The sequence below is a fragment of the Rissa tridactyla genome, chromosome 1 (genome assembly GCF_028500815.1).
Source record: "Rissa tridactyla isolate bRisTri1 chromosome 1, bRisTri1.patW.cur.20221130, whole genome shotgun sequence".
NCBI lineage: Eukaryota > Metazoa > Chordata > Aves > Charadriiformes > Laridae > Rissa > Rissa tridactyla.
Window position 1 is genome coordinate 86805530 of NC_071466.1, and position 23362 is coordinate 86828891.

The following is a 23362-nucleotide window of genomic DNA, read 5'->3' on the forward strand; positions in this document are numbered from 1 at the left end:
CCGTGCTGTGTATTTGGAGCAATAGCTGATGGTGGGGAGAGTCTGGGATCTCAGCTGCCAGTTTCAGGACTTAACGGCCTGCTAAGAGAAGCAAGAAAATTAGAGGCCTGGGATGGAAAGAGGAATAAACTGAATTTAGAAGCATGAGATCAATAGTTTGTAATACCACTTCGGCTGAGGCTTGTATCAAATAAGAAACCTGCTGAAAACAATTATCTGAAAAAATGAAGCTGCTCAGATATCTGCTTTATAAGTTTCTCCATTGATTTAATCCCCCTCCCTATCCGTTCTGAGTGCTGTGTCCGGTCTAATGAGGCCCCCTTCATTCTTCTCGTTTGGGCAGCCGTCCGAAACCACTCTTGTCAAGAAGGGCTTTTTCAGCCCCAGCAGCTCCCGAGGGATTTGGGGGCAGAGAAATACAGAGTTCAGAGGAGTGGCGACTACTTGTGAGAGTTAACGAGGGGAAATGAACCAATTTGTGATACTTGTAAACTTGAAACCCAGTTACGGGGAGGGGAGAGTGCTGGGGTACCCAGCTGCTTGTAATGCAGATGTACCGATCCAGGGAGAGGCAAGCTGCTGGCTCTGGAGAGCATGGCTGTGCATAGAGCCCTGTTTCTGGTTTAAATGGGATTCCTTTGGAAGGGAGTCCAAGTCATGGACTGGGAAAGCTGTGTCCAGCTTTGGAGTCCTCAGCACAGGAAGGACATGGACCTGTTGAAATGTGTCCAGCAGAGGGCCATGAAGATGATCAGAGGGCTGGAGCTCCTCTCCTATGAGGACAGGCTGAGATGTTGGGGTTTTCAGCCTAGAGAAGAGAAGGCTCCAGGGAGACCTTAAAGCAGCTTTCCGGTACCTAAAGGGGGCCTACAGGAAAGATGGGGAGGAACCCTTTATGAGGGAGTGTAGTGATAGGACACAGGGTAATGGTTTTAAACTGAAAGAGGAGAAATTTAGATTAGATATTAGGAAGAAATTCTTTCCTGTGAGGGTGGTGAGGCACTGGAACAGGTTGCCCAGGGAAGTTGTGGATGCCCCATCCCTGGAAGTGTTCAAGGCCAGGCTGGATGGGGCTTTGAGCAGCCTGGTCTAGTGGGAGGTGTCCCTGCCCAGGGCAGGGGGGTTGCAACTAGATGATGTTTGAGGTTCCTTCCAACCCGAACCACTCTGTGATTCTGTGATAAAAAAACTACACGCCCTTTCCAAACATCCTGTCCCAGGGCTCGGATGCTGACAGTGTGCTTGGTATCCCAGTGATGCTTTGTACCCTCAGCTTGCAAAGCCCTCTGAGCCTTCAGCCTGGCTTCCCACTGCAGCTGCCTTTAGTGGCATGGCGCTGATTGCCACCCGTCTAATCCCTTACCTTTGCGACAGGTACTGCAGAAAGCTAAAGTACTAACAAACTGACAAAGCTTCACAGGCCACCACTCAGTGTCTCCTGCTTTACGTAGTTTCGTTGCCACAGTCCATTCCAGCAATTTAAAAAACGAACATGAAGCAGTCAAAGACACGTATGACTAAACTGAACTGTTTGTTCCCAGTCTTCCCGTGAACAGCATCCCCCTCCTATACCTCCTTCTCTTTGATCCCTAAAAAGCCAGCTATGGCTTTAAATAAACTATAAGTGGGAACATGACTCTGCTTGATGTCTGGCCTGCAATGGAAGTAAAGTGTCACTTCCAATTTTGTGTGGGTGCGGAACAAAGATGCCTGTGACCAATCCACTGGTTTTGTTTGAACAGGGAGCTTTGGTGAGAAGCATATTTCAAAGGGCCAGGGAAGCAGATTTTAAATGCTGTCAAAGAGAAATTATTTTACCTTTTTTAATTCCCATTCATGGTATCTGGTGTTCCTGCCTCATGGATGCTGTGCAGTAACCTTGCACAGTAGATAGAGTAGGCAGCTGGAGCAGCATGCCAAAGACTGGCTCGGCTCGGCATGTCTCCATCCCAGGGCAGGTACTGACCCATGTGAAGTCAGCCAAAGACGCTGAACACAGGGGTGTTTGCAAGTGGAGGAAGGGTAGAAACAGAAAAACAACTAGGCATTCTGCAGCACAGACTCATTTACAAACAGCAAAGCCTAACCACGTTTGTCTAACCAACTTCAGTCACCGTTGCCAATACCAAATCAGAAGGCAGGAGGTCTGTATGAGCTAATACTGTCTATGTAGCTGTTGGCACAGTATTTTTCAAGAAGAGCGCAATGAGCAAGGAAGGACTTTAACAAAATTAGTCCCAGATTTACTTTGAACAGGACTTTAGCCAGGTCTCCTAGATGCTAGCAGGGAGAAGCTATTTTCCTATCAAATAGCAATGTAGTTGAGTAAGGAATTGAGATAAATTGTTGGGATGACTTCCAATTGTAGACTGTGGTGAATAAATGAGGTAGGTCATGCCTTCCCAGCAGCCTGGGTTTCAGTTTCACATCAGGCAGTTCCGTATCGCCGTGCCTGTCTCTTCTGCACCATTTGCTTCATATACTTTACGTCCGTCCTTCCCTCCCCCTGCTTCCACTCTCCCTTGTAAATATTTAATCATAAAATATCTCTGCCTTTCTGGTTCCTTATACTTGACGTGCGCTTTATCCTGCCTACCGCCTCTGGGTGCTGGTCCTTGATGAAAAGGGACAAAGCAGACCATCAAGCTATCATGCTTTGTACAAGTCATTATTTTTCCATCTGTCGGAATTAAATGGCACTTGGGCTTTTCCCTTGGCCTGTCAATATTTCCACAAAATTCAGGGCTGTCTAATGAAACTCGGGGAAAAGGGTTGCATGATGACATTCCCTTGCATGTTGTCATGGTGTCCCACGGCTCTGTGCAGACATTTTTGGGGGGCTTTTTAAAGCTTGATCCACAAAGAGGATTACCACTGCTGATTATTGCAGCCCAGCCACTGCTGTTGCCCACATCAGCCTCAGCCACCAGCCTGCCCCAATAGGCTGCTGTCTTCCAGACTAAGCATTTTTAGCTTCAGTTCAGACATTTGGTATATAGAAGGCACTTGGGGTGTCCACAGCCTTTGCCTTGGCCCGGCTGCAACCAGGCATCTTGCTGTTGGCTCGGGCTGGGACAAGATTTCACCGCTGCACCATTTCCAGCTGGAGGTGGCCACCATGGCCTCTTGTGGAGAAAGCTTTGTCACTGCTGATCTCCCGTTCCTATGAAGGAATGAAGGAGTCTGGCTTAAGGCAGATCATCTCTAAAAAAAGCAGCCATTAATTTCCAGGATGTGAAGGCTCAAGGTTTCTCCTTTTTTCCCTCCTCTGAGCCGTTTGTGGTTGTTATGGGCAGTGTGTGGAATTACTTCAACTCATCTCTCTCTCGCATTTGGTTATGTACGTCCCTCTCTTCATTTTCCCAAAGCTGTGACAGGGCCAGGGATGAAATACAACTATTCTCCCCTCTCACCGTCACCGAGGCAAGCACGGACACTGGGCTTTTAAGCTATTTTTTAGCTAAAAGCAGCGGGCAGTCAAAGCTTGTCAGAAGAGACACCTTGTCCCTCAATCAAAGACACATGCTCAGGTGCTTTCTTCCTCCTGCTTTCCGTCTGAGAGGGAAATTGCAGTAGCAGGCAGATGACACTAAACTAGGCGGGCGTGTTGATCTGCTTGAGGGTAGGAAGGCTCTGCAGAGGGACCTGGACAGGCTGGACCAATGGGCTGAGGCCAATGGTATGAGGTTCAACAAGGCCAAGTGCCAGGTCCTGCACTTGGGTCACAACAACCCCATGCAGCGCTACAGGATTGGGGCAGAGTGGCTCGAAAGCTGCCCGGCAGAAAAGGACCTGGGGGTGCTGGTGGACGGCCAGCTGAATATGAGCCAGCAGTGTGCCCAGGTGGCCAAGAAGGCCAACAGCATCCTAGCCTGTATCAGGAATAGTTTGGTGAGCTGGACCAGGGAAGTGATCATCCCCCTGTACTCGGCACTGGTGAGGCCCCACCTCGAGTACTGTGTCCAGTTTTGGGCCCCTCACTACAAGAAGGACATTGAGGTGTTGGAGCGTGTCCAGAGAAGGGCTACAAAGCTGGTGAGGGTTCTGAAGGACAAACCTTATGAGGAACGACTGAGGGAGCTGGGGATGTTTAGCCTGGAGAAGAGGAGGCTGAGGGGAGACGTTATCACCCTCTACAACTACCGGAAAGGAGGTTGTAGAGAGATGGGGGCTGACCCCTTCTCCCTGGTGACAAGTGGTAGGACGAGGGGAAACGGGTTCAAGTTATGTCAGGGGAGGTTTAGATTGGATATTAGGAAACATTTTTTCACTGAAAGGGTTATTAAACATTGGAATAGGCTGCCCGGGGAGGTGGTGGATTCACCATCCCTGGAGGTGTTTAAAAAAAGGGGTAGATGGGGCACTTAGGGACATGGTTTAGAAGTGGCTTTTGTCAGGGTAGGTTAAAGGTTGGACTTGATGATCTTAAAGGTCCCTTCCAACCTCAGCAATTCTATGGTTCTATGATTAACTCCTTCGTAGCTGACAGATGAAGCAAACGGATATGGAGGAATAAGTATTGAATCCCCACGATCGTCTTAAATTCCGTGTGTGTTGAAAGGAATTGGGGTGGTTCTCCTGGGGCGGCAGATGGCAAACTCTTGGGGATAACTCCCAGTGGTCAGTGCTTATGGAGGTCACTAATCCCTTAGCTTGGCTTCTCCCTGGGGGTCACTAAACATGTTGTTTTGGATTTTGGAAATCAAGCGCAGTATGTAAGAGCAGTGCATGCTAAGTGCTCTAACAGGAAAATCATGTGTAGTATTTTAATATGTATTACATCTCAGACTCTGACAAGACAGGCACATAGATGATGAATGTAATTTGTCAGTAAAATTCAGCAGATATATCTTCAGGGTTTCACTCGATATCAAAGCAAGGAGGCAGCATTGAAAATGCAGCCCTGAAAATCAGACTCCTCATTCCTTTTCCATCAAGTGATATTAATTGTTAGATAAGTAATGGTGATTTGCACCAATGCAGTCAGCATGGAGTGACAGTTCCCCGGGCTGTTATTTGGGTTTGTGGGTAGAGCTTGCTGCAAAGGGCGTGATAAGTACTATGGGTTTATTGCAGTTCTGCCTTGTTATAACAGGTCAGAATAGGGCAGTTCTTGCTCGATGGTTTGCAGGCTTTTCAGATATAAGTTGTGCTACGACAATGACATGGTTACTATTTTAGGCAGTAGGTTACTTGAATGTGACTTGTATTTCTATTCATGTTAAAAAACCTTACAGTCTTTCCAAGCAGTTATTAATCTGTATTATAACAAATGTGTCTTTGGCTGTTTGAAAGCGAAGCCCCGGCAAGCAGAAATATAGAGTTGCCAGGCTAAAACCAAAATATATTAAGTCAAACATCAATATTTATGACACAGTCAGTAGTTCTTCTGAAATAAACAAGAAGAAAATCTATTGTAAAAGGATGGGGAAGCCTGGAAACGCTAGTGAGAGACAATAAATGTAATGTAGTTACAATATAAAACTCAGATAACTCAGGGCTCGGTTCTTCTAAGAAGCCCAGCGCTATCACCTGTGGCCAAGCAAAGGCTTCAGACAGATGAAGGGAGTGATGCGCAGTTGGGCAAAAGGCGGGTGAAGGAGAGGGTCCTTTTCTGCAATCCTTATTTTGTAGTTGTTACCCAAATAGCACGGCAGTCAAGGCATTACTGGATTACATGGAAATGAATGGAGCCACATATCCACATCGCTTAATTAGTGAGCTGTGAGTGAAAGGTACATTATGAACCAAGATATTTGTACCAGTACAATTCCTATTTAAAAACACTTTCACTCTGCTCCTGGTGATAAAAAAACAGGCAAATATATCGGTCCTGCTACAACATCTTTTATCATTATAAGACTCGTAAACCACATTATAATTCTCCTAAAGCGTGGGTTGTACACCCTGTCACCCTGGGGGGGGCATGGAAATGCAACAGGATAGTGGGATTAGTAAACAGGTAAAAAGTTTCCCTGTTAGCCAGGGAAGGACCCAAGATTCAGTTCAAGGCTTTGTTTTTTGATTCCATGGCAATCCAGGTTCCATTTCATAGCCTGATGCATCAGTTTAAGGGGAAGAAATTTTATGTCCTGGTGAGTAAAAAGTCTTGCTTCTTCTTATCAGCTTTTGAGACTCTACCACAAAGCAGGATCAGTGTTGAAAACCAGTCCCACAGTAGCCTATTGCACAATGGATGACACACTGTTCTCCTAGGTAGGAAATACAGCATCGTATCCCTCCGAGGAGAGTCTGCATCCATGTCTCCTGGGCTCTAGGTAAAGTGTTATGGTCACTGCCTTGCTGGAGACTTGGGGGAATACAGTTTTCACTAGGTGAGGGTGACTTGAAAAATCCCATCCCTTCTTCAATCTGTGAGAAAAATGAATTTTCTGAATCGTTGTTTTGCACCCCGCTGTCACCTACCCCGTGCGGATTTAACCCGGGTTGGCCAGCGGGGCCGTGGTGGCCAGGAAAGGGGGAAAGGTGCAGGCAGCAGGCAGTGTGATCCCATCCCACCTGTTTCTGTAGGAAATGAGGCTAAAAGCTGCTTGTATGGTGTGTGTGTGTGTGCCTGAGTGGCACCCTGTAATCACGGTAGGAAGAGGAGCAGAAACCTGTAATAATCTTCACCAAGCAAGTACCTTGATAATTCGTAGCTGCTGCTACATACAGCTTATTTAGGACCCGGCCTTTTATAAACGAGGTGCAAGCAGACGTAGCCCCGGTGGCCTTTGCTTGGTGCCTGTCCCTTGGTGCCAGCGCGGCTGGGCAGCCTGGTGCAGAGCTGGGAGCCCCCAGGAGGGTCTCTCCTGGTCGGCCACCCAGGGTCTGCGCACCCAGGTAGCCTGGAGGTACAGAGAAAGGGGCCCAGGAGGGCTTCTCCCCTCTGTGGTGACAAAAAGATGCTCAAAGATGGTCCTTAAAGCATCTTTAAGGAGCTACCTGTGCCACCAGGAAGCCCAGGCAGCGAGGAGTCCCCTGGAGAGGTGAGGCGCTGGCTGTCATGTTACTACTGCCACCAAGCTCCCCCCATGCTTGGATGGCCACATCAGGAGGAAGGGGCCACTTTCTCCCTCAGGTAATGAGGGGCTGGAACATGCTCCTGGGAGGCCGATGGCCCGGAGCTGCGGGAGCAGAGCCGTGGGTGCTGGGGAAGCCCTGCCTCAGCCTCGCTCCCTGCTCCAGTGGGTGCTTCAGGGGCTGGAGGAGCGACGGCGGCCAAGATTAACTTGCTCTCCACAGGTTGAGTCCTTTCACACCTGGTGGTGGAGTTACGCACTAGCAAGTCTTTTACATGCATATACTTACATAGTGTCTATATATATGTGTGTGTGTGTATTTTGACATATGTGTCTGTATGCGTGTGTGTATATATATCTGTGACGCTTGAAATGCTGCACCTCTAAGTGTTTGCATGTGTCCCCAAAATACACACAGCAGGCAACTTAAAGTCAGAAACTTGGTGGGGGGGAAAGAACCCTGTGTCCTTCCGATACTTCCAAACATGCTTCCAATTTTAAAAGTCGTCTGCATTAGATACAAAACAAACTGGCCTAAGGAGCAGCGGGGAAGTTTTTAAATCTTTGGACACATCTGTGGAAACTTTTCCCAGGTTAGCTCCAAGGTGCGTGGTTGCTACAGCTGCAGCAAAACCAATACTAAAAGTAGGGGAAAACGAGAACAATTGCCCAAAGCAGCCTCACAGTCTGGATTGTGTGCCAGGGCCCTGTTTCCGGAAAGGAGGGTGTAGGGTAAGAAGAGGAGCAGACACCAAGAGGGACAGCTGTGAAGGTGGTGTCAAGGCTCACGGCGCACCTTGCAGGTGCTTCAGCCAAAAGTTGCCACCTGTCAGTGGTACTCGTCTGCGATGACAGCCACACGTCAAAACTGGTGGAGGAGCAGCACTTGTCTTTTACCAGATACTCATTAATTCTGGTTTAAGAAATGACAGTATATAGGGCATATAATTGAATATAAGAAAGGCCTGGCTTGTAGCGAGCAGAAGAGTTGTGCCTCATGAGTTGATGTTATGAAGGGGCCCTGAGTCAATGACGTTGTAGCCTTGAAAAATGATTTTTTATGATGTATGAGAAAAACGCCTGCTATTTGATGCAGTCTTTTAAGAAACAGAACCACAATGAGGAGATGATCAGTCTGATGCTTTCTGGTTTTAACATAATATTCAGTGAGGGTAAGAATGTGAGTCCGTGGCCACATGAAGGTACCTATGTATGTGGATGGGTATGGAGAATGGTTCTGAAACCTGACAGTGGAATCCAGTCCCCTTGGGTGGCAATATTCTCCGAGTGTTAAACCCCAAAACCTCAAGATGCATATTTGTTGTATTGAATTGTTTTCTATTTCTTAATTATTTTAATAATACATGAGCTGTTTTGTCTCCTAGAAATACCATTTGCTTGCCTCCCAAATGCCAAAAGACCGCCCTCTACCCTAGCGTAGTAAGATGGGAGTTGAGATTCTGAAAGCTAAGTGGTTTTCTTGATGGACAGTGCAAATCTGAACCCTTCAGAACGGCTTTGACAATCTCACTTCCAGGCATGAGCGTGCTATTAGTTATTACCACTTGTATTTTCTGGAACTTTACTTACGGTATTTTCCATTGCTACAAGCGTCTGCAATATGTTTTATGTTGCTCGTGACAGAGCAACACCCGTTTCACGTGGATGGCAGCTAGAAGACTAGCCCAGAGTACAGTTACTGAAAAAGAGGAAAGGCTTTCAAGATTATATTATTACCCTGAAGTGTGTTTGCTGCCTCCCATCATCCCTCCCCACTGCTCCAACTCTGACACTTCCCCTCCTGCCTCCTCAGAAACGTTCAGCCCAGCGCATCCAACACACACTAGATTTTCTTTATTACAGTACAATTATTTTTTACTGTATAATTATCTTTTACTGCTCTTTCTCCCCAATTTGCATCTCCTCTCCTGATGTCAACAGCTACCTGAATTTACAACAGTCACTTCGTAGCTCCAGAGTGTGCAACAGAGTGTGCAGGGGGATGTGGTTGCCCAGGGAAGTTGTGGATGCCCCATCCCTGGAAGTGTTCAAGGCCAGGCTGGATGGGGCTTTGAGCAGCCTGGTCTAGTGGGAGGTGTCCCTGCCCATGGCAGGGGGGTTGGAACTAGATGACCTTTAAGGTCCCTTCCAACCCAAACCATTCTGTGATGCTATGTACAGTAACAGATGGGAAAGGTCGGGGCCAAGAGGAACTGGGAGGTGTGAGACCAGCCTTCCCATGTCCTGCTTCCAGATCCTGGCACAGAGCTGCAGTGCCCCTAGTCTGGATCTCACGGCCAAAATGTGGACAGGCCAACGATGCAACCGGGCTTCTCAGGCATGCAAGTAGAAGAAAGAGGGAACAGCTATGCTAGGGCTATTCCCTTAAGAGGTTTAAGAGCTTAAAAGAGGTATCTTAAAGTCAACACCTGCCTTTGCAAGGAGCCTGGCGTGAAGACTTGGAGGCTGGAATTAGGTGAACGACTGTCACTGAGGCCACAGCCTGCTGGGGACGTGAAACCCAGCAGTGGTGAATCACGTGCAGCAAAGGTGACGTGGTGAACATGTGAGCTGTATGGTGTGCCCAGCGCATGCCTGCCATTCGAACTGTAGGAAGCCACGTGGAAAGTGGAAAATTGCGATCGCCACCCCTCCTTCCTTTCTTGTGTCTTTCCCTTCCAGATTTCTCTCTCCTTCCTCATTTTTGTCTCCATTTCTTACTTTTCAGTGGTACCTTGCTGGGCTATGTCTGTTTATGAGGGCCTGACTGAATAAGAAGCATAACCCCCATAAGGATCTCCAGGGTCAATTGAATTGTCATCACTTGCCAAATGGTGGGATGCTCGGAGCTGCCCCCGCCGAGGACAACGCTCTGAAACGGGAGTAGCAGCCTTGAGCAGCCTGTTTTTAGAGTACCACGTAGTCAAGTGGAGCAGGGAGGAAAACAGGCAATGAAAAAATGGCATTGAGATTTCGTCTCAGAGGAATGCCACGCTGTTCTGCCTCCTCTTCTTGTGTCAGGTCAGCAGAACTGGTACTGGGTCTTATTTTCTACTTTCTTTCCTTGAGAAGGTAAAATAGAGGGGAGGGAGAAGATATTCACACTGCTTCTTCTTAAAAGCTAACTTTTATGTAGTCCAAGTCAGCTTTGAAATTGAAACCTCCCTGGGATAATGAAGCAGGAGAGGCCGAGTTCCTATTTAGACTGATATTATTTGGCTGAGGGCAGTCTTTACTCAAGAGTAATTTGGGGAAGTGACAGACAGCCGTGACCTTGATTTACTTTGTAACAGTTTGGGTTGAAACGGAAGAGTATTAAAATTTAGATTTTTTTCGAAAATTGCAGGGACGTCATTAAAGAAGAGGACTTTCAGTTCTTCCTTTCAGTACGCTCTGTAATGCTAAAAATAGCAGAGGATGTAGATGTGTGACATTCATCTGCTGACTTCTTCCTGTCTGTTACCCTATTTGATTGCATTTAAAGACTGGTCAAAGCAGCAGCGTAGTCCGGGACTCTCAGCTCACCTCTGAATGATTCTCAAAATGGGAAACACCCATTTATACAATACAATACGTTTGTTAAACTGTGCTCGTGGGAGGCATAGTGCTAGATTAAAGAGGATATTGGAAATCCAGAATGAGGTGCATTTGCTAAGGCAAGTGGAGAATTCATATAGTACGGTGGATATTCTACCCCATTTACTTTGGAGATACCCCAAGGTACACTGAAATGCATACATTGAGGCAGTGCTGCTACTTGATGCTCATTTATTTGAGCACTGATCTTCAACTCAGTCACCCAAATACTTGAAACAATCTGCGTTTGCCAAGTGAAACTATTAGTTAATATCAGTATAATAGAAGGGGAAATGATGGGGGGGGGGGCGGTGAGCAAGCTGCTCTTTCTTCTGGCTGGAAGGATTTCTTCCTCTTTGATCGGGAGGTTTGAGAGCTCTGGATGTAGTTCCAGCCCTCATTTATTTATGTTGGGTTCTTTCCACCCTCCCAGTCCCGCACTTTGTTTGCCTGTTCCTTCTTACAGGAATGGGTTTGTTTGCTTTCCTACAAAAACATCTCATGACCAGGAATGTGTGTGGAACTTGTCGGGTTTGGGTTATAACCAGCCGGCAGTCTACTGCAGATTGAAACAACGCCATTGCTTGGGAGAACCAAAGTAAAATGAGAAGGAGGTGTTCAAAGGTTTCTCCAAGGAATAAAATACATTGGCATTTGAACTCCAAAGTGCTGATACACCTGTGAGAAGCAGATTTAGGAAGAGAAAACAGAAACAATAAACGAATTGTCCCATTGCCCCATTAACCAAAGAAAACCACGAAGTAAGGGCTTCATGTGGGTTTGTCGACTTGTCTTTTACTCTCTGAAATGCTCTCTGCCTTCTCAGAAGAGCCACAGGACTCCCTTCCTTCTCCCAGCACCACTGCTAGCCCAGGGCCAGCCACCCAGTATGTTCCTCGTGGAAAGTGCGATAGATTAATTTTAGCTGGCTGTCCTCAGTGAGGATGGCACCGATTTGTTGTTGGTTTTTTTTTATTTTTTCCACATAAAATTTGTAGGAATGTAATTATATAGAATATAATCAAATTATTCTGGTAAATTTGGGCAGGGAATTCAAAAATTATGGGGATGGGATGCAGGTGACAGGCAGCAGATTTGCCTTTTTTCCTTGAGAAGGTGGGTTAAACACTTATTTCCTTCAAAAGAGGAGTACGGAGATTTATCTGGTGAATTGGCACACTTTCTGCCTTTTTCTCTTTTGATCTAGTGTATGATGTATAATCGATGTTACTCCAGAGATGTTACTGGTGCTGCTACGTATACGTAGGATCCCCCTTTGCTAATGACTGCGATATCCCTATCAGACCGGTGAGAAAACTGAGGTTTGATTAATGAGTGGTGGCAGAGGACACTCTCTTCTGTATTTACCTGGAGGTTCACACTGGAGGAGCTTCAAAGATGGTTGGTCCCACATCCCTATCCACCAGAGTCATCCCTCCTCAGTCTTGGGGTAATATCACCTTCTCTTTGCTGAAAGATGGGTTCTTCTGTCCCAGCTGACAGGAGATGTCAGTGTCTCAACCCTGTCTCATTCAGAAGGGCTCTGGCGTTGGGTAGGAATGTGTTACCAGCCCACGTGCAAAACACAGCTCTGAAGAAGGAGAGAAGGGGGAGGAAGTTACGAATAAATCCTGGGGCAGGGTTATTACTGACTTCCTTCAAACTCCTGCTGGCTCCCTGTCACTAGCAGGGATTTTCTATGGGACCCAGTACACCAGCATGTTCCTAATTCAGAGGGCTGCTGAGGGTTAATTGCTGAAAGACTTTTGCACCCTCCTCCATGTAAGACATTTCTAGCATGCAAAGAAGTACCCCTACATGACATGTGTATTACACATCACTATATCTTTTAGAGGAGCTTGCATGACTTTGATGAAGCTTTTACAGCTCTATGGCAAATACTCACCTGTAATCAACATAGCGGCAAGGGTTATATTTGTGGGCAGCCTGTATAGGCAGGTAGCGCCCAAACGACTCTGGGCACGTTTGCAAATGCAGCCTTTTCCCGTCAGTCCTGTTACTTGTGCAATATTTGATAGGTCTGCGGCATTGCTGGGAGCGGTAAGAGATCCAGAACGCACGTCTGTGTTTGTATCTGCATGTAGCTCTCTGTGTATATAGCAGGTATAGGAAGGCATATGCTATACATATGCACGTACACGCAGACTCCTCTCCCCTGCCAGTGTGGTGCCTGCCGCCGCGAGCATGGGAGCAAGCAAGGGAGGATGCGGAGCCCGGGAGCCGCCGTCCATCCCGCACCCCTGGTGCCTGCTCAGCCACCCAGGAGAGAAAAGGCAGGGAGGGGAAAATAAGGCGGCGGGTGCCCTTGGCAACACACAGGCCTTGCGCTGGGGCTGGCCCCCCCAGGCTCGGCCACGAGCCCCTGGCTCCTGCAGCCGCCAGTCAGGGGTGACAGTGTTTTGAGAAGGCTCCCGTCAGTGATGCTTTAGGCTGGGACGCTGGGGGAGCGGAGGAGCGCCGGGAGCCTGTGCGCTGCCTGCTCACAGCCGGGATGATTTTTGTAGTAGCCGGGAGCGCTGGCCGAGGGATTTTGCTGCAGCATCCTTCCCAGCGGTGAGGGGAGGGACGCAAATGGAGTTGCCGGGCGAATCGTGGGTACCAGGGGAGCGCTCCAGAGATACCTGCTCACTGTTGATGCCGGTGGAGCCAGCGGGGATAGAAACGAGACTGATCTCAGCCCGGCAGCCGGGCGTCCTGGTCTGCAGCAAGCACAGGGTTATTGCATCCCGATGGCACTGTGTAAGAGCAGAGGATTTTGTAAGAAGCGACAGTTGTTCAGGAGCCAGAATTGACTGGGTCCTCCAGATGACCTCGTCCCAGGTAGCTCTGCTCGGGATCCTTTTTTATTTCAGAAGTAGAGTTGGTGGCTGATGATGTCACGCACAGGGGGAGGGAAATAAAAAAAAAAAAAAAAAAAAAAGATAGATTGCAGTCCTAACGCAAAGGAGGATGCAGCAAACCACAGAGAAGGTCCTCTCCTTTAAGGAAGACGAGGCAAAAGGCAGAGCCTCTAGGAGGGTCTCTCTCTCCCTCCTGCTTCAAAGAGGAAGACTGTTTGCCTTCTGTAAAAGGAGCTGTGTAATGCATTATACATCACGAGGTTAGACCTCTTCTGATTTCTTAAGGGAAAGGCTATTTTATTTCTCAAGTGGATGCCAGTGGGGATGCTGTAAGAGCATGCAGAGAGGGTGCCTCCTCCGTCCCGCGCTGACACCCTCCCGGCACGGTCAACTGCAGACTGGGAACTTGGCAAGGATCGAGGACCAAATCTGGAGCCAATGCAGGGGGAGAGGAGCAGCCTCAGCTTTTTTAGCAAGTGAATGGGGAGGGGGAGGAGGGTAGTATGAGCAGTGATGTCATTTTTAACTAGTTCCTCGCAGAGCCGGGGAGTGAAGTTAGAGGAAAAACCTGCAGTCTCAGAATGGCTCTCAGCCTTGACTGGAGACTCTAAATGACTGAGGGTCCCCACAATGGTAATTCATTTTCTTTCCTATGCAGAACTGTTCTGGTAGACCTTTATTTTGGGTCAAGCAGAGGGCATTTCTTTTCTCTCTCTCTCTCTCTCTCTCTGTCTCTCTGTATGCTTTGAGGATTTGACTTCAGCTTTCGCCTCCGGTTTGTTAAATACCTTGCAGGTTATTTGAAGTTTTGCCTGGTAGTTTGAGAATTCGTCTCTGGTGTGGGAATCCATGTCATTACAGGAGAGAGTTTAGCATGCAGCGTTTCTGCTACTTGTCAGGAGGGGAGATGCAGAGGTTGCCAAGCACACAGCTTTCTGCATGGGAAATGTACTTTTAAAATTACAGGTGGATAGAAGGGGACTTGGCTGGCATTTGTTGCTGTAATGGATGGCATTTAATGTTGCTTGTAAGAGGCAGAAAGACTTCTGGTCAACTATATAGATAGAAATGAATCTTGCTTTGGTGACAATTTCTTTGCTTTTGATTGCCAGCTTTTTATTAGGAGTGTTTTAATTCTAGTGGAACAGAATGGAAAATGTCAACGTGAGAGGTTCTGGCTGTTTGAGGCAGTACATGCACGTATATTTCTTCATGGCATGCATTAACCACTTGCCTGCAGCTCCCTCCACTGCACTTGCCCTGTTGCTGTCTTCCATAGAAATCAGCGAGCTGCCAGGCTGCGCCGTGGATGTCGGCAGCACAGAGGGTTTTGCTGCTCGCCGGTTCCTGGAATCATCATCAGCAGCAGTCAAGGCAGTTTTAGTTAGATAAGGTTGTCAAGACAGGTCCATCAAGGGAAAAGTGTCTTAGCCAAAACGGCAGGCAGGGAAGAGCATCCCCAGTTTATATTTCCAAGTATTCAGCTACTGGTATCACTGGCACAGCTCGGGTTTGTGGTTGTTGTGGTGCTGCTTGGACCGAAGGCAGAGCCTGTAATGCTGAGAGTTCTGTTGGCTGCGGAAGGCTCATAACATTTTCCTCTGGGTTCCCATTTGCCAATGGTGAGACTTGCTTGTCTTCTCACCAGGAGTACATCTGAGATAGCTGAGAAAGCCAGACGTCAGTTTTACTTACTAGGAACTTGGGACATGTATGTGATAGTCAAATAACTTCTGCTGTAGCCTATCATGGCAACTGTGAGCTCAAAGCTGGGAGATCTGGGCTTGAGAGGAGGTGGGAGAGAAATGGGAACATTGTGATACCTTCTGAATATGAAATGTTCCTTCAGGAGGTTCCTGCTGATGATAAAGGCTTGGTGAATCCATTGCTCCCCCTGAGAAAGGTCTCGGTGAAGAGTATGTGGGAGGAATAAGCCTCTCTCTTACCAGCCATCATGAAGATGCTGGCAGCTGTCACAGGGGCCATTTTGAACTCCTCCCCCTGCAACACACCATGGTGCAGAGGGGGAGTAAATCTGGTAACCTCTTCCTTCTGCCAGTCCTCCCAACATTAGCCTTAGTGTTGGAATACGTAACTCAGAGCCAAAAGCCAGGCTTTCAAAACAGCATGTTCATATCGGTGTGGTTTTCATCCAGATGCATGCTTGCCTTCAGTGATAGTGCTGATGGGGGGGGCAGGGTGCCTGGCAGGTGGAGGGAATGGATAAGAGGCTTTACCAGACCGGTCACCGTGGCATATGGAAGCTTTCCATCTCTCTACTGCTAGGCTGGATCTGCTGCTGTGGATAGGCAACTTTGGTTTCCTCTGATTTTAGTATGGTACCCTTCACCAGCAGGAAATTAATGCATTAAAAAAAGGAGAGCAAAGACCATTTGGAGTAAGCATCGCTTCATCCTCCTCCTTTTGGGGCTCAAATATTCGCCCTGCCCCCTGCCTGGAGTATTCCAGGGCACTAGTTCTGGCTTGTTGGTCTCAGCTCAGTTCATCTGAGGTGAGCAATTGCAAATTCACGGCACTAGAGATGGAGTCCGCTACCCAAAGAAGAGGGGAGCTGCACGTGACTGCAGCCGGTGTGCCTGCTTCTGCAGCCATCCCCCTTAGGAACCAGCTGACTTTGCAGCAGGGAAGGTTAGGAAGACCTTTCCAAGTGCAAAGAGAAATAAAGCACTGGGACAGGCATCCTGCGGAGCTTACGGGATGTCCTTCTTTAAGGCTTTTTAAGAACAAGTAAGAATAAAGTTGGGGTGGATTAGAAATACTCAGTCCACTTTAGAGCAGTGGGATTACGGTTGGCTTTGCATTTTGGTGGGTTTAGGACAGGTTTGGTCACATATCTATCAAAATTTACTATACGAAGCATCCTCTGTGTCTGGGAGTGAGTGCCTCATTTGCTGTTTATAGCATTAGCTGTGTTTCAGGGTTGGAAACGTCACGGACCAGACAGTTCTCTCATAGTTCCTTTCTGCCCTCTATTTCTACTGCAGTATGACTTGGCCCCATTGAGGTCCTACCACCAAGGGGACAGGAGTGGTTCAGTCCCTGAGCCCTTTCAGCTATAAAACTTTATAGTGCTGTTGTCAGCAAAAGCATCCCTGCTGTGTCAGTGATGGACATGATTTTTAGGAAATGGGAATCAGTGCACAGAAGACTGCAAAGGTTGCAGTATCTCTCTGGTCTTCAGTGAGTTTTGGGTCTTATCATTAGTTGGCAACTGTGTTTGCTTACACCAGACTCCGGTCAAAACTGCACTTGGTTTGGAGTAGTCTTTTGGAGAGGGTTGGGGCAGTGGAGCATGAAGGAAACAAGACTTTACTTGAGTGATGTAGTTGACCGCTGCCCACGAGGAAGCACATTTTTCATACTGTAACACAGTATGACTTTCAGTCTACAGTGTAATCCTTCCGTATATTTATGTGGTAGAATTTACTTACTGTTCCAGTTGTTCTCACTTTTCACGGTCTGCTCAGGAGTGCACAACATAAGCTCCATGGGAGTGAACTCAAGCTCACAGGTGTGCCAAAGAGGTATTTTGCGGTGCATGCAGCGGTGATGAACGTTACAGAAGCAGATAACAAAGAGGACTGAGGCTGGGTACCCAAAGCCCCTGCAGGAGGTGAGGAAATCACTTTCAAGGGATGAGATCACATCCGTCCTACGAAAGGATCCTAATCAGGGCTGCAGAGAAAGTGCAAATAACTTGGCGGGGGGAGGCGGGGAGAAGAACTTCCCAGTCCCAAATTTAGCAATGAGTTCAACTCTGTGCATGTGACCAAGAAGCACTGAGGTCAAACGTCTAATTGCATTTATGCCATTGTCATCCAAGTAATTATCTTTTCTCCCTGGCGTTTCAACAAGGTAGAACTGAAGTGGGTTTGGGCTGCTGTAGTCTGATAAGTCAGAAACTAGGTAACCTCCATGGTTTGCTTGCCAGGCTGTCCCCTCTCCTTTAGGCTCTGTTGGGAGAGCAAGCAGGGGTTAGATTCCTCTGGGATACTTCTCTTAGGCTACACGTTTAAGCTTGGAAAAATCTTTGTAATCATATCAGTTCTTGGAAGGTAGAAGAGTACCTCTCCAGCCAGCAATATGTCTTTGGTAATAACGCTCAGTCGAAATGATGGGATTTCCAACTGTGTCCTCATACGATTGTATGTAGGGGTTGATGCTGCATCTGCTGCAGATGGCAGTGGGATCAAATATAATATATCACTATAACAGCACAGAGTAAAAAGACGGATGATTCTAGTCTGTTGTGATACATGCATGAACCCTAATATCTTCTGTCATTTCGAGGAATAAAAGCTGTTGGCTCACATAGGCGAGTGAGGGAAGGAACAGCTATTTTGTGCCCCGTGAAGTGTGCAGACATGAGGTGTTTAGGGGCTGGCAGCCTATATACATAGGACTCTACTATCGCTGCTGGAAAACAGCACCCTTTTCCTTCAGCCTCATAACAGCCAAGCTCTTAATGCCAGAAGATCTTACAGGAATGAATCAAGCACAATGGCTGTTCTTAAGAGTGCTTTTAAAAGCTGACAGTTAAGTTTAAGAAGAACACTAGAGCAATTTGCTGAAATCTGAAGCCATTTTGTGACCCTTGCATTTGGAGAACCCTCTGGATATAACTATAAAACACTCTGTTGTTTTCTGCCGGTGTTTGAAGTGGGAGGGAGGAAAGCAGCGGGAGAAGAGGCGAGTTCTGCACAATCTCCTCTTGTTTCAGGAAGGACCGGTGTTTTCTTCCAGGTTTGCACAGCAGTGCTGCACACCATTCACCTCGTAACGATAATAGCATGTAATCTTCATAATAGTGATAATCTTCACATGCAGCTGCAGATTTCAGATTCCTCCCTGGTTTTAGTGCAAATTTCATTTGATGGCATCAGAAGACTGTTTTTTCATGTCCCTGCCTATTTACCCCTACATAACCTCACTGTTAGCTATCAGAGCTCAACTTTTGATAAGAGGAAAGGTGACGCACCAATGTCAGAATATGCAGATTCATGTTTCACAGTTGTACCTCAGCTCTCATGTACCTGACAATTTTTTTTTTTTTTTTTTGGCACAGCACAGGCAATCAAAATTTATCTTCCAAATTAAGACTGTAATTATATTTTGATAAAGATCTGGCAATTCAGTGAGAATGAAATTTTAAGGGTTGCCGGGATACAGATGACTCTGGGTTATGGGGAAGCGTTTGCATGTGGAATACTAATAAGCCAAGGTTGTTCAGCATCCTTATCTAGACTTTTCCAATAGTGTCTGATAACACAGGCAATCAAGTGCTTGTTTCTTTGCTATTATTCTGGCAAAGTGATTAAAGATACAGGCTGCCTTTTATGAATGAAAAGGCGACATGCTCGACATGGAGAGACACAGATATGTCCTCCTGTTTGATATACAAGAAAAGTGTGGGGGATAGGGTGCTGACCGTGCCCACATTGAGCCCGCCAAAATAAACTTTCCCTGAGGTATCCCTGGGTCTCGGAGATGCCAGGGAGCCTTTGCGGGAGGAGTGAGCCTGTTCCCGGGTGATGTGAGCCCTGTTCCAGATGGGTGCTGCTGGGAGCCTCCTTTCACAGACCCAGGTCCCCACTGGGGAACAGGAGCTGGAGGAGGTCTCGGGGTGAGCATGGGACACCCAAATACACCAGCGCTTGCTGTCCAGGCAGGATGGCCACAGAAGTAACGGCACTGTAGAGCGAGGGGAGGTGACAAACCACTCCATTCGACCCATGGCTGCCAAAGGGAAGGTCCTGGCTCACGTGCTGGTACTTGCTTGTGCCAGTCCAGCAGATGAGTAAAGCTCGACCTTAGCGCTGCAATCCGTCGAAGGAAGAAGAGCTATAGCACTTCCTCTCTTTTAAGTGTCTGGTCTGTATGTGACACTAATTAGTTATTACGGAAAGTTATTGCTATTCAATAATGTGGCCAGCTGACAAGGTATTATTTACTGCCGGTGCAGTGGAAGCACTTGCAGACAGACCTCGCAGGGGTTCATCTCCGGCGCTCCCAGCACACAGCAGCCCTGAGCCCATAAACTGGGCCGGTCTCCCGGCGTTTCTGTGGTGGGACCGGCCAGCAGCGTTTGTGTTAGCACCTTGCTAGAGCTCTGCTGCAGCCTGCTTCAAATACGGGCATGGTAAAGGGGGCCGGCGAGGGAAAGATCTGTTTTCCCTTCCACTTGGTCTGTCCCAGACTCCCTCCACCCTACCAAAGCCTTTTTATTTCAATGTCTAACCCCAAATGTTGAGCCAGCCCGCAATAATTACTACACTCTGTTCAGCAGTGGTTTCGGGACTTAATTGTAGCACATGGTTGTATTTTTACTACAGATCAGAACAATTCTGAGACTTTATGTTTTTTTCAATTAACTGTGGAACAGCGAGCATGTCATATAACAATTTAAAAAAAAAAGAAGTTCTGCTGGGGTGCCAGCTTCATCAAAACGAATGGTTTTACTTCCCTGCTGGTCTGAATTCCTCCCAGGTTTTCTGCAACTAAATTTTATTCTCAAGATGTTTTTACATGATCTATAAGAAAGGGACTTGACTTATAGCAGTGCAGTTTGAATGGCAGGTGGAGCAGATGCGTTTCAGGAGGCTGGGGTTAATGAGCATTTTGGGAAGGCGGAGTCCATTGGAGCTGCTGCAGCTGTGATACAAGACAAATGAGTCAGCCCCTTCCGTAATACACGGAAAGGTCTTTTCAGCATGAGGGGTGCACTGCTTAAATGGTAGTCTCCTAGTCTCCTCAAATTCAACCTGAAAAAGCAGTAACATGCTCGCTTTCTCCTTCTGTGATATGTATGGACACGTGGCACCAATCTTGGACAACTCTAAAACTGCAGGGTTGTGCCCCAGTCCAACTCTTGCGATTTGCTATAAGCTTTGAGGCTGACCAGAGAAGAGACAAGGTTGCTGGCTCGGTGTCCCCAGCCTGGCTCTTGCAGGGTCTTGGGAAAAGGGTGTTCATCCTGGAAATGTGCCTCAGGATCCCCAGTTCTGGCATATACTGAAGGCTCAGTCCTTGTTCTTTGGGGCAGTGCAGGACTGTCTTCTGTCTTCCTAAACCCCCCTTTGGTAATTTTTCAGTCTTTTAACTTCAGAGCAGTTCAGCGAATACCTGAGAGGAAACTGATTCTCCCAGGTTTGATAAAATCTTTCATCTCGAGTTGTTTCTATCTCAAAATATGACTGACTGCTGGCCTTTCCTGCCTTGGCAGTGTCGGGTGCCTATTCATATAAGGCGAAATTTAAAAATAAATAAGCCTGTAAGTTGTACATCGCTGCGTAAATGTACCAAAAAGTGTTTAGGCAGTGTGGATGTAATCTGCTATTCAGTGGCTGGCTGATGTGTCTGTTTTACTCCAGCCCCATTCTCTAAGCTTGCATTGGGTTTCTGCTTACTGCACGTGCAAATTTTACATTTCCGTCACTTGCTCTTCTGCGTGCTCCGTGGTGCCTCTTCATAACGCCTACACCTAGTGGTAACTTTTCACGAAGTCATCTTTTCTGCCCTTCAGTCAGCCTTGCTCGTTTTACAAACCAGTCATCCCCACCGGGCTGGCCTCATTGCAGGCTCTGAGCCTCTCTGGAGGAAGGTGATGCTGGAGGTGGGTGCCCAGCCTGCTCCCTCCCGCAGTGTTGGGGACGGCTCTCCAACCACCCCAGCGCCCAGTGCCATGCTGCGGCTCCTCTCCTGGGAGCAGGCAGTGTGTTCCCTGCCGGCTCCTTGAAGCATTTTCCATAGGAAAACAGTCTGGGAAAGGACGGGGAGCAAGAGCAAAGGAACCCCAGACCTTTACTGCAGCCTCAGCAGAAGCGGTGATAGGTGCAGAAGCACCGTAGCTGTGCTGCAGGCGGGAGCACAGCAACTCTTTTGGTCTTTGTGGTCTTGTTTTCTGCAGTGGGGGGCCTTGGCATATCCCCTTAGCTGAAAAATGGAGGAAGGAAATGGTTGTTTCCATGGCCTAGTCAGCTTGCAGGTCCCAGGTTGTGTCTGGTGCCAGCATCACAGTGAAGTCTCCTCAGGATTATCGGAAACTTTTGGAGGCAGGCAGAGCCCTGCCTTCATCTCCTGGCAGCCACTGTTTAAACAGAGGCACTGTGCAGTTCGTGATACCTCCAAGGGATGCAATAAACACTATTTATATTATCAGTTGTGGTCCACGGGCTATCAGAATCAGATTTGGTACACGAAACAACACTGAGGAGCTTATGACCCCAGGAAAAGGGTTTCAGGTTTGCTGGGTGGAAATTCATACTTGCTTAATGTATGACACTGATTAGTTATTATGGGCAGAAGGAGTATTTACTCAGTAGCTAAAGTGGGGAAGGATCAAGGGGGGAAAACTGCAGTCAATGAGGGTAGGAGTAAAAACTGTAGTGCAGCGGAGTCCCACACTTTTAAATCCCTTTAATATGGTCTGAACCTAAAAGGTTGTGTTCCCCATAACAAGTCTGAATGAACATACTGAAGCTCATTTTCTTCAGTGCTCATTTCTGCTTGTGGAAAGGTATGGGACAAAGCTCTGAAAAGCGTGTCATCTTTGACCAGTAAAAATGTGCCAGCCAAAGCCATTACTTCCATTTATCAGGATAACATGTCTTTTTGATGAATGTAGGGGTGTGAGGAGTAGGCTAACTGCTAAAATGCAGTTCTGTCAACATGGCTGCAGCTGCTTTGCCACGATAATGTATTGTAGAGAGACAAAAGTCATTTTGTTGCATTAAAACCTGAAGAACCTTCATAGTTTGAGAGCAGCAAATGACCCCAGATAACACATCTGGAGTTAGCTAGACCCTGAATTATTTCCAGAGGTCCGTTAGCTCGTGTGCGCAATGTGTTGCCTTGTACTACTCAAGACCTCCCAACATCTATATGTAGAGTTCCTGCATAGAGTTGTCAGGCTGGGAGATATGGATTCGAAGCTTAGATATAAAAATAGCAGCATGAAACGTGACCATTCTGCATCATGTTCGTAGAAAGAATAGAATAGAATAGAATAGAATAGAATAGAATAGAATAGAATAGAATAGAATAAAGATAGGATAGGATAGGATAGGATAGGATAGGATAGGATAGGATAGGATAGGATAGGATAGGATAGGAGCATTTTCAGTTGGAAGGGACCTTCCACAATCATCTAGCCCAAATGGAAGATTGCTAGTACAAAATTCAGAATGAAACTCTGGTCATCATCAGCTGCAATTGTAAAACCAGTGTTACATTACGTAGCACCTGGCTGGAAATGTTAGGCACCACTGAGATGTGTACCCAATTGACAGCTAGCCCCAAGTCTCGCTGGTTTCATCACGTTAAAGGGCGATTCATTACCTGATGATCTGTACTTCCATTGATGCGGCTGGGGATGATGGCAGCCGAAAGCCACATCTGGAAAATTTAGAGCTGTGGTTCGGTGGGGCTTCGCCTTGCTGGGGTCTGGGCTCAGCGGGGAGTTGGCTGGAGGAAGAGACATTCTTCTCCCTGCTGGGATGAATGAATCATCACAGACTAGGCAGCGACAGTGCTCTTGCAAAGCTGGGCTTTCTGTGGTAGGCAACAAATTCATGTCAGTTTGCCCCCCAAAAAAGAATTTCTGAATACAGAGTTACCTTGGGGATTACTTGAATAAGCTCAGCTCTGGGCACAGATCTGTCTCAGTGAGTCATGAATGGAATGAGAGTGTTTTCTGCCCAGAATCCTAGTTCGAGGCGTGTTTCTGTGAGTGATGTGTGGCACTTTGGTTATCCTTGCTTTGTTCTAGCTGCAGTGCTGCTGGAGCAACATCATCCTACACTCACTGAGTGTCCACAGATAGAAGGGCATTGTAAGAGGAAGGAAAATGAGTATCTTCTAGCCATCCCTTTAGCAAATATTTCC

General features: G+C 47.3%; 1 protein-coding gene across 4 annotated transcripts in view; it reads left to right on the top strand.

Moving 5' to 3' along the window:
• NHS (NHS actin remodeling regulator) overlaps positions 1-23362 on the top strand; it is a 263625-nt gene that overhangs the window by 198080 nt on the left and 42183 nt on the right. Inside the window, exon 1 of one of the 4 annotated variants that reach the window (XM_054188192.1) lies at positions 13596-13719. The exons of 2 other annotated variants lie outside the window; for them this stretch is intronic. In XM_054188192.1, coding sequence (XP_054044167.1) covers positions 13701-13719 — 19 coding nt within the window. In that variant the 5' untranslated portion in view covers positions 13596-13700. Of the gene's footprint in view, positions 1-13595; positions 13720-13980; positions 14093-23362 lie in introns of those variants that run through there. One more of the 4 variants, XM_054188182.1, reaches the window with a different exon arrangement.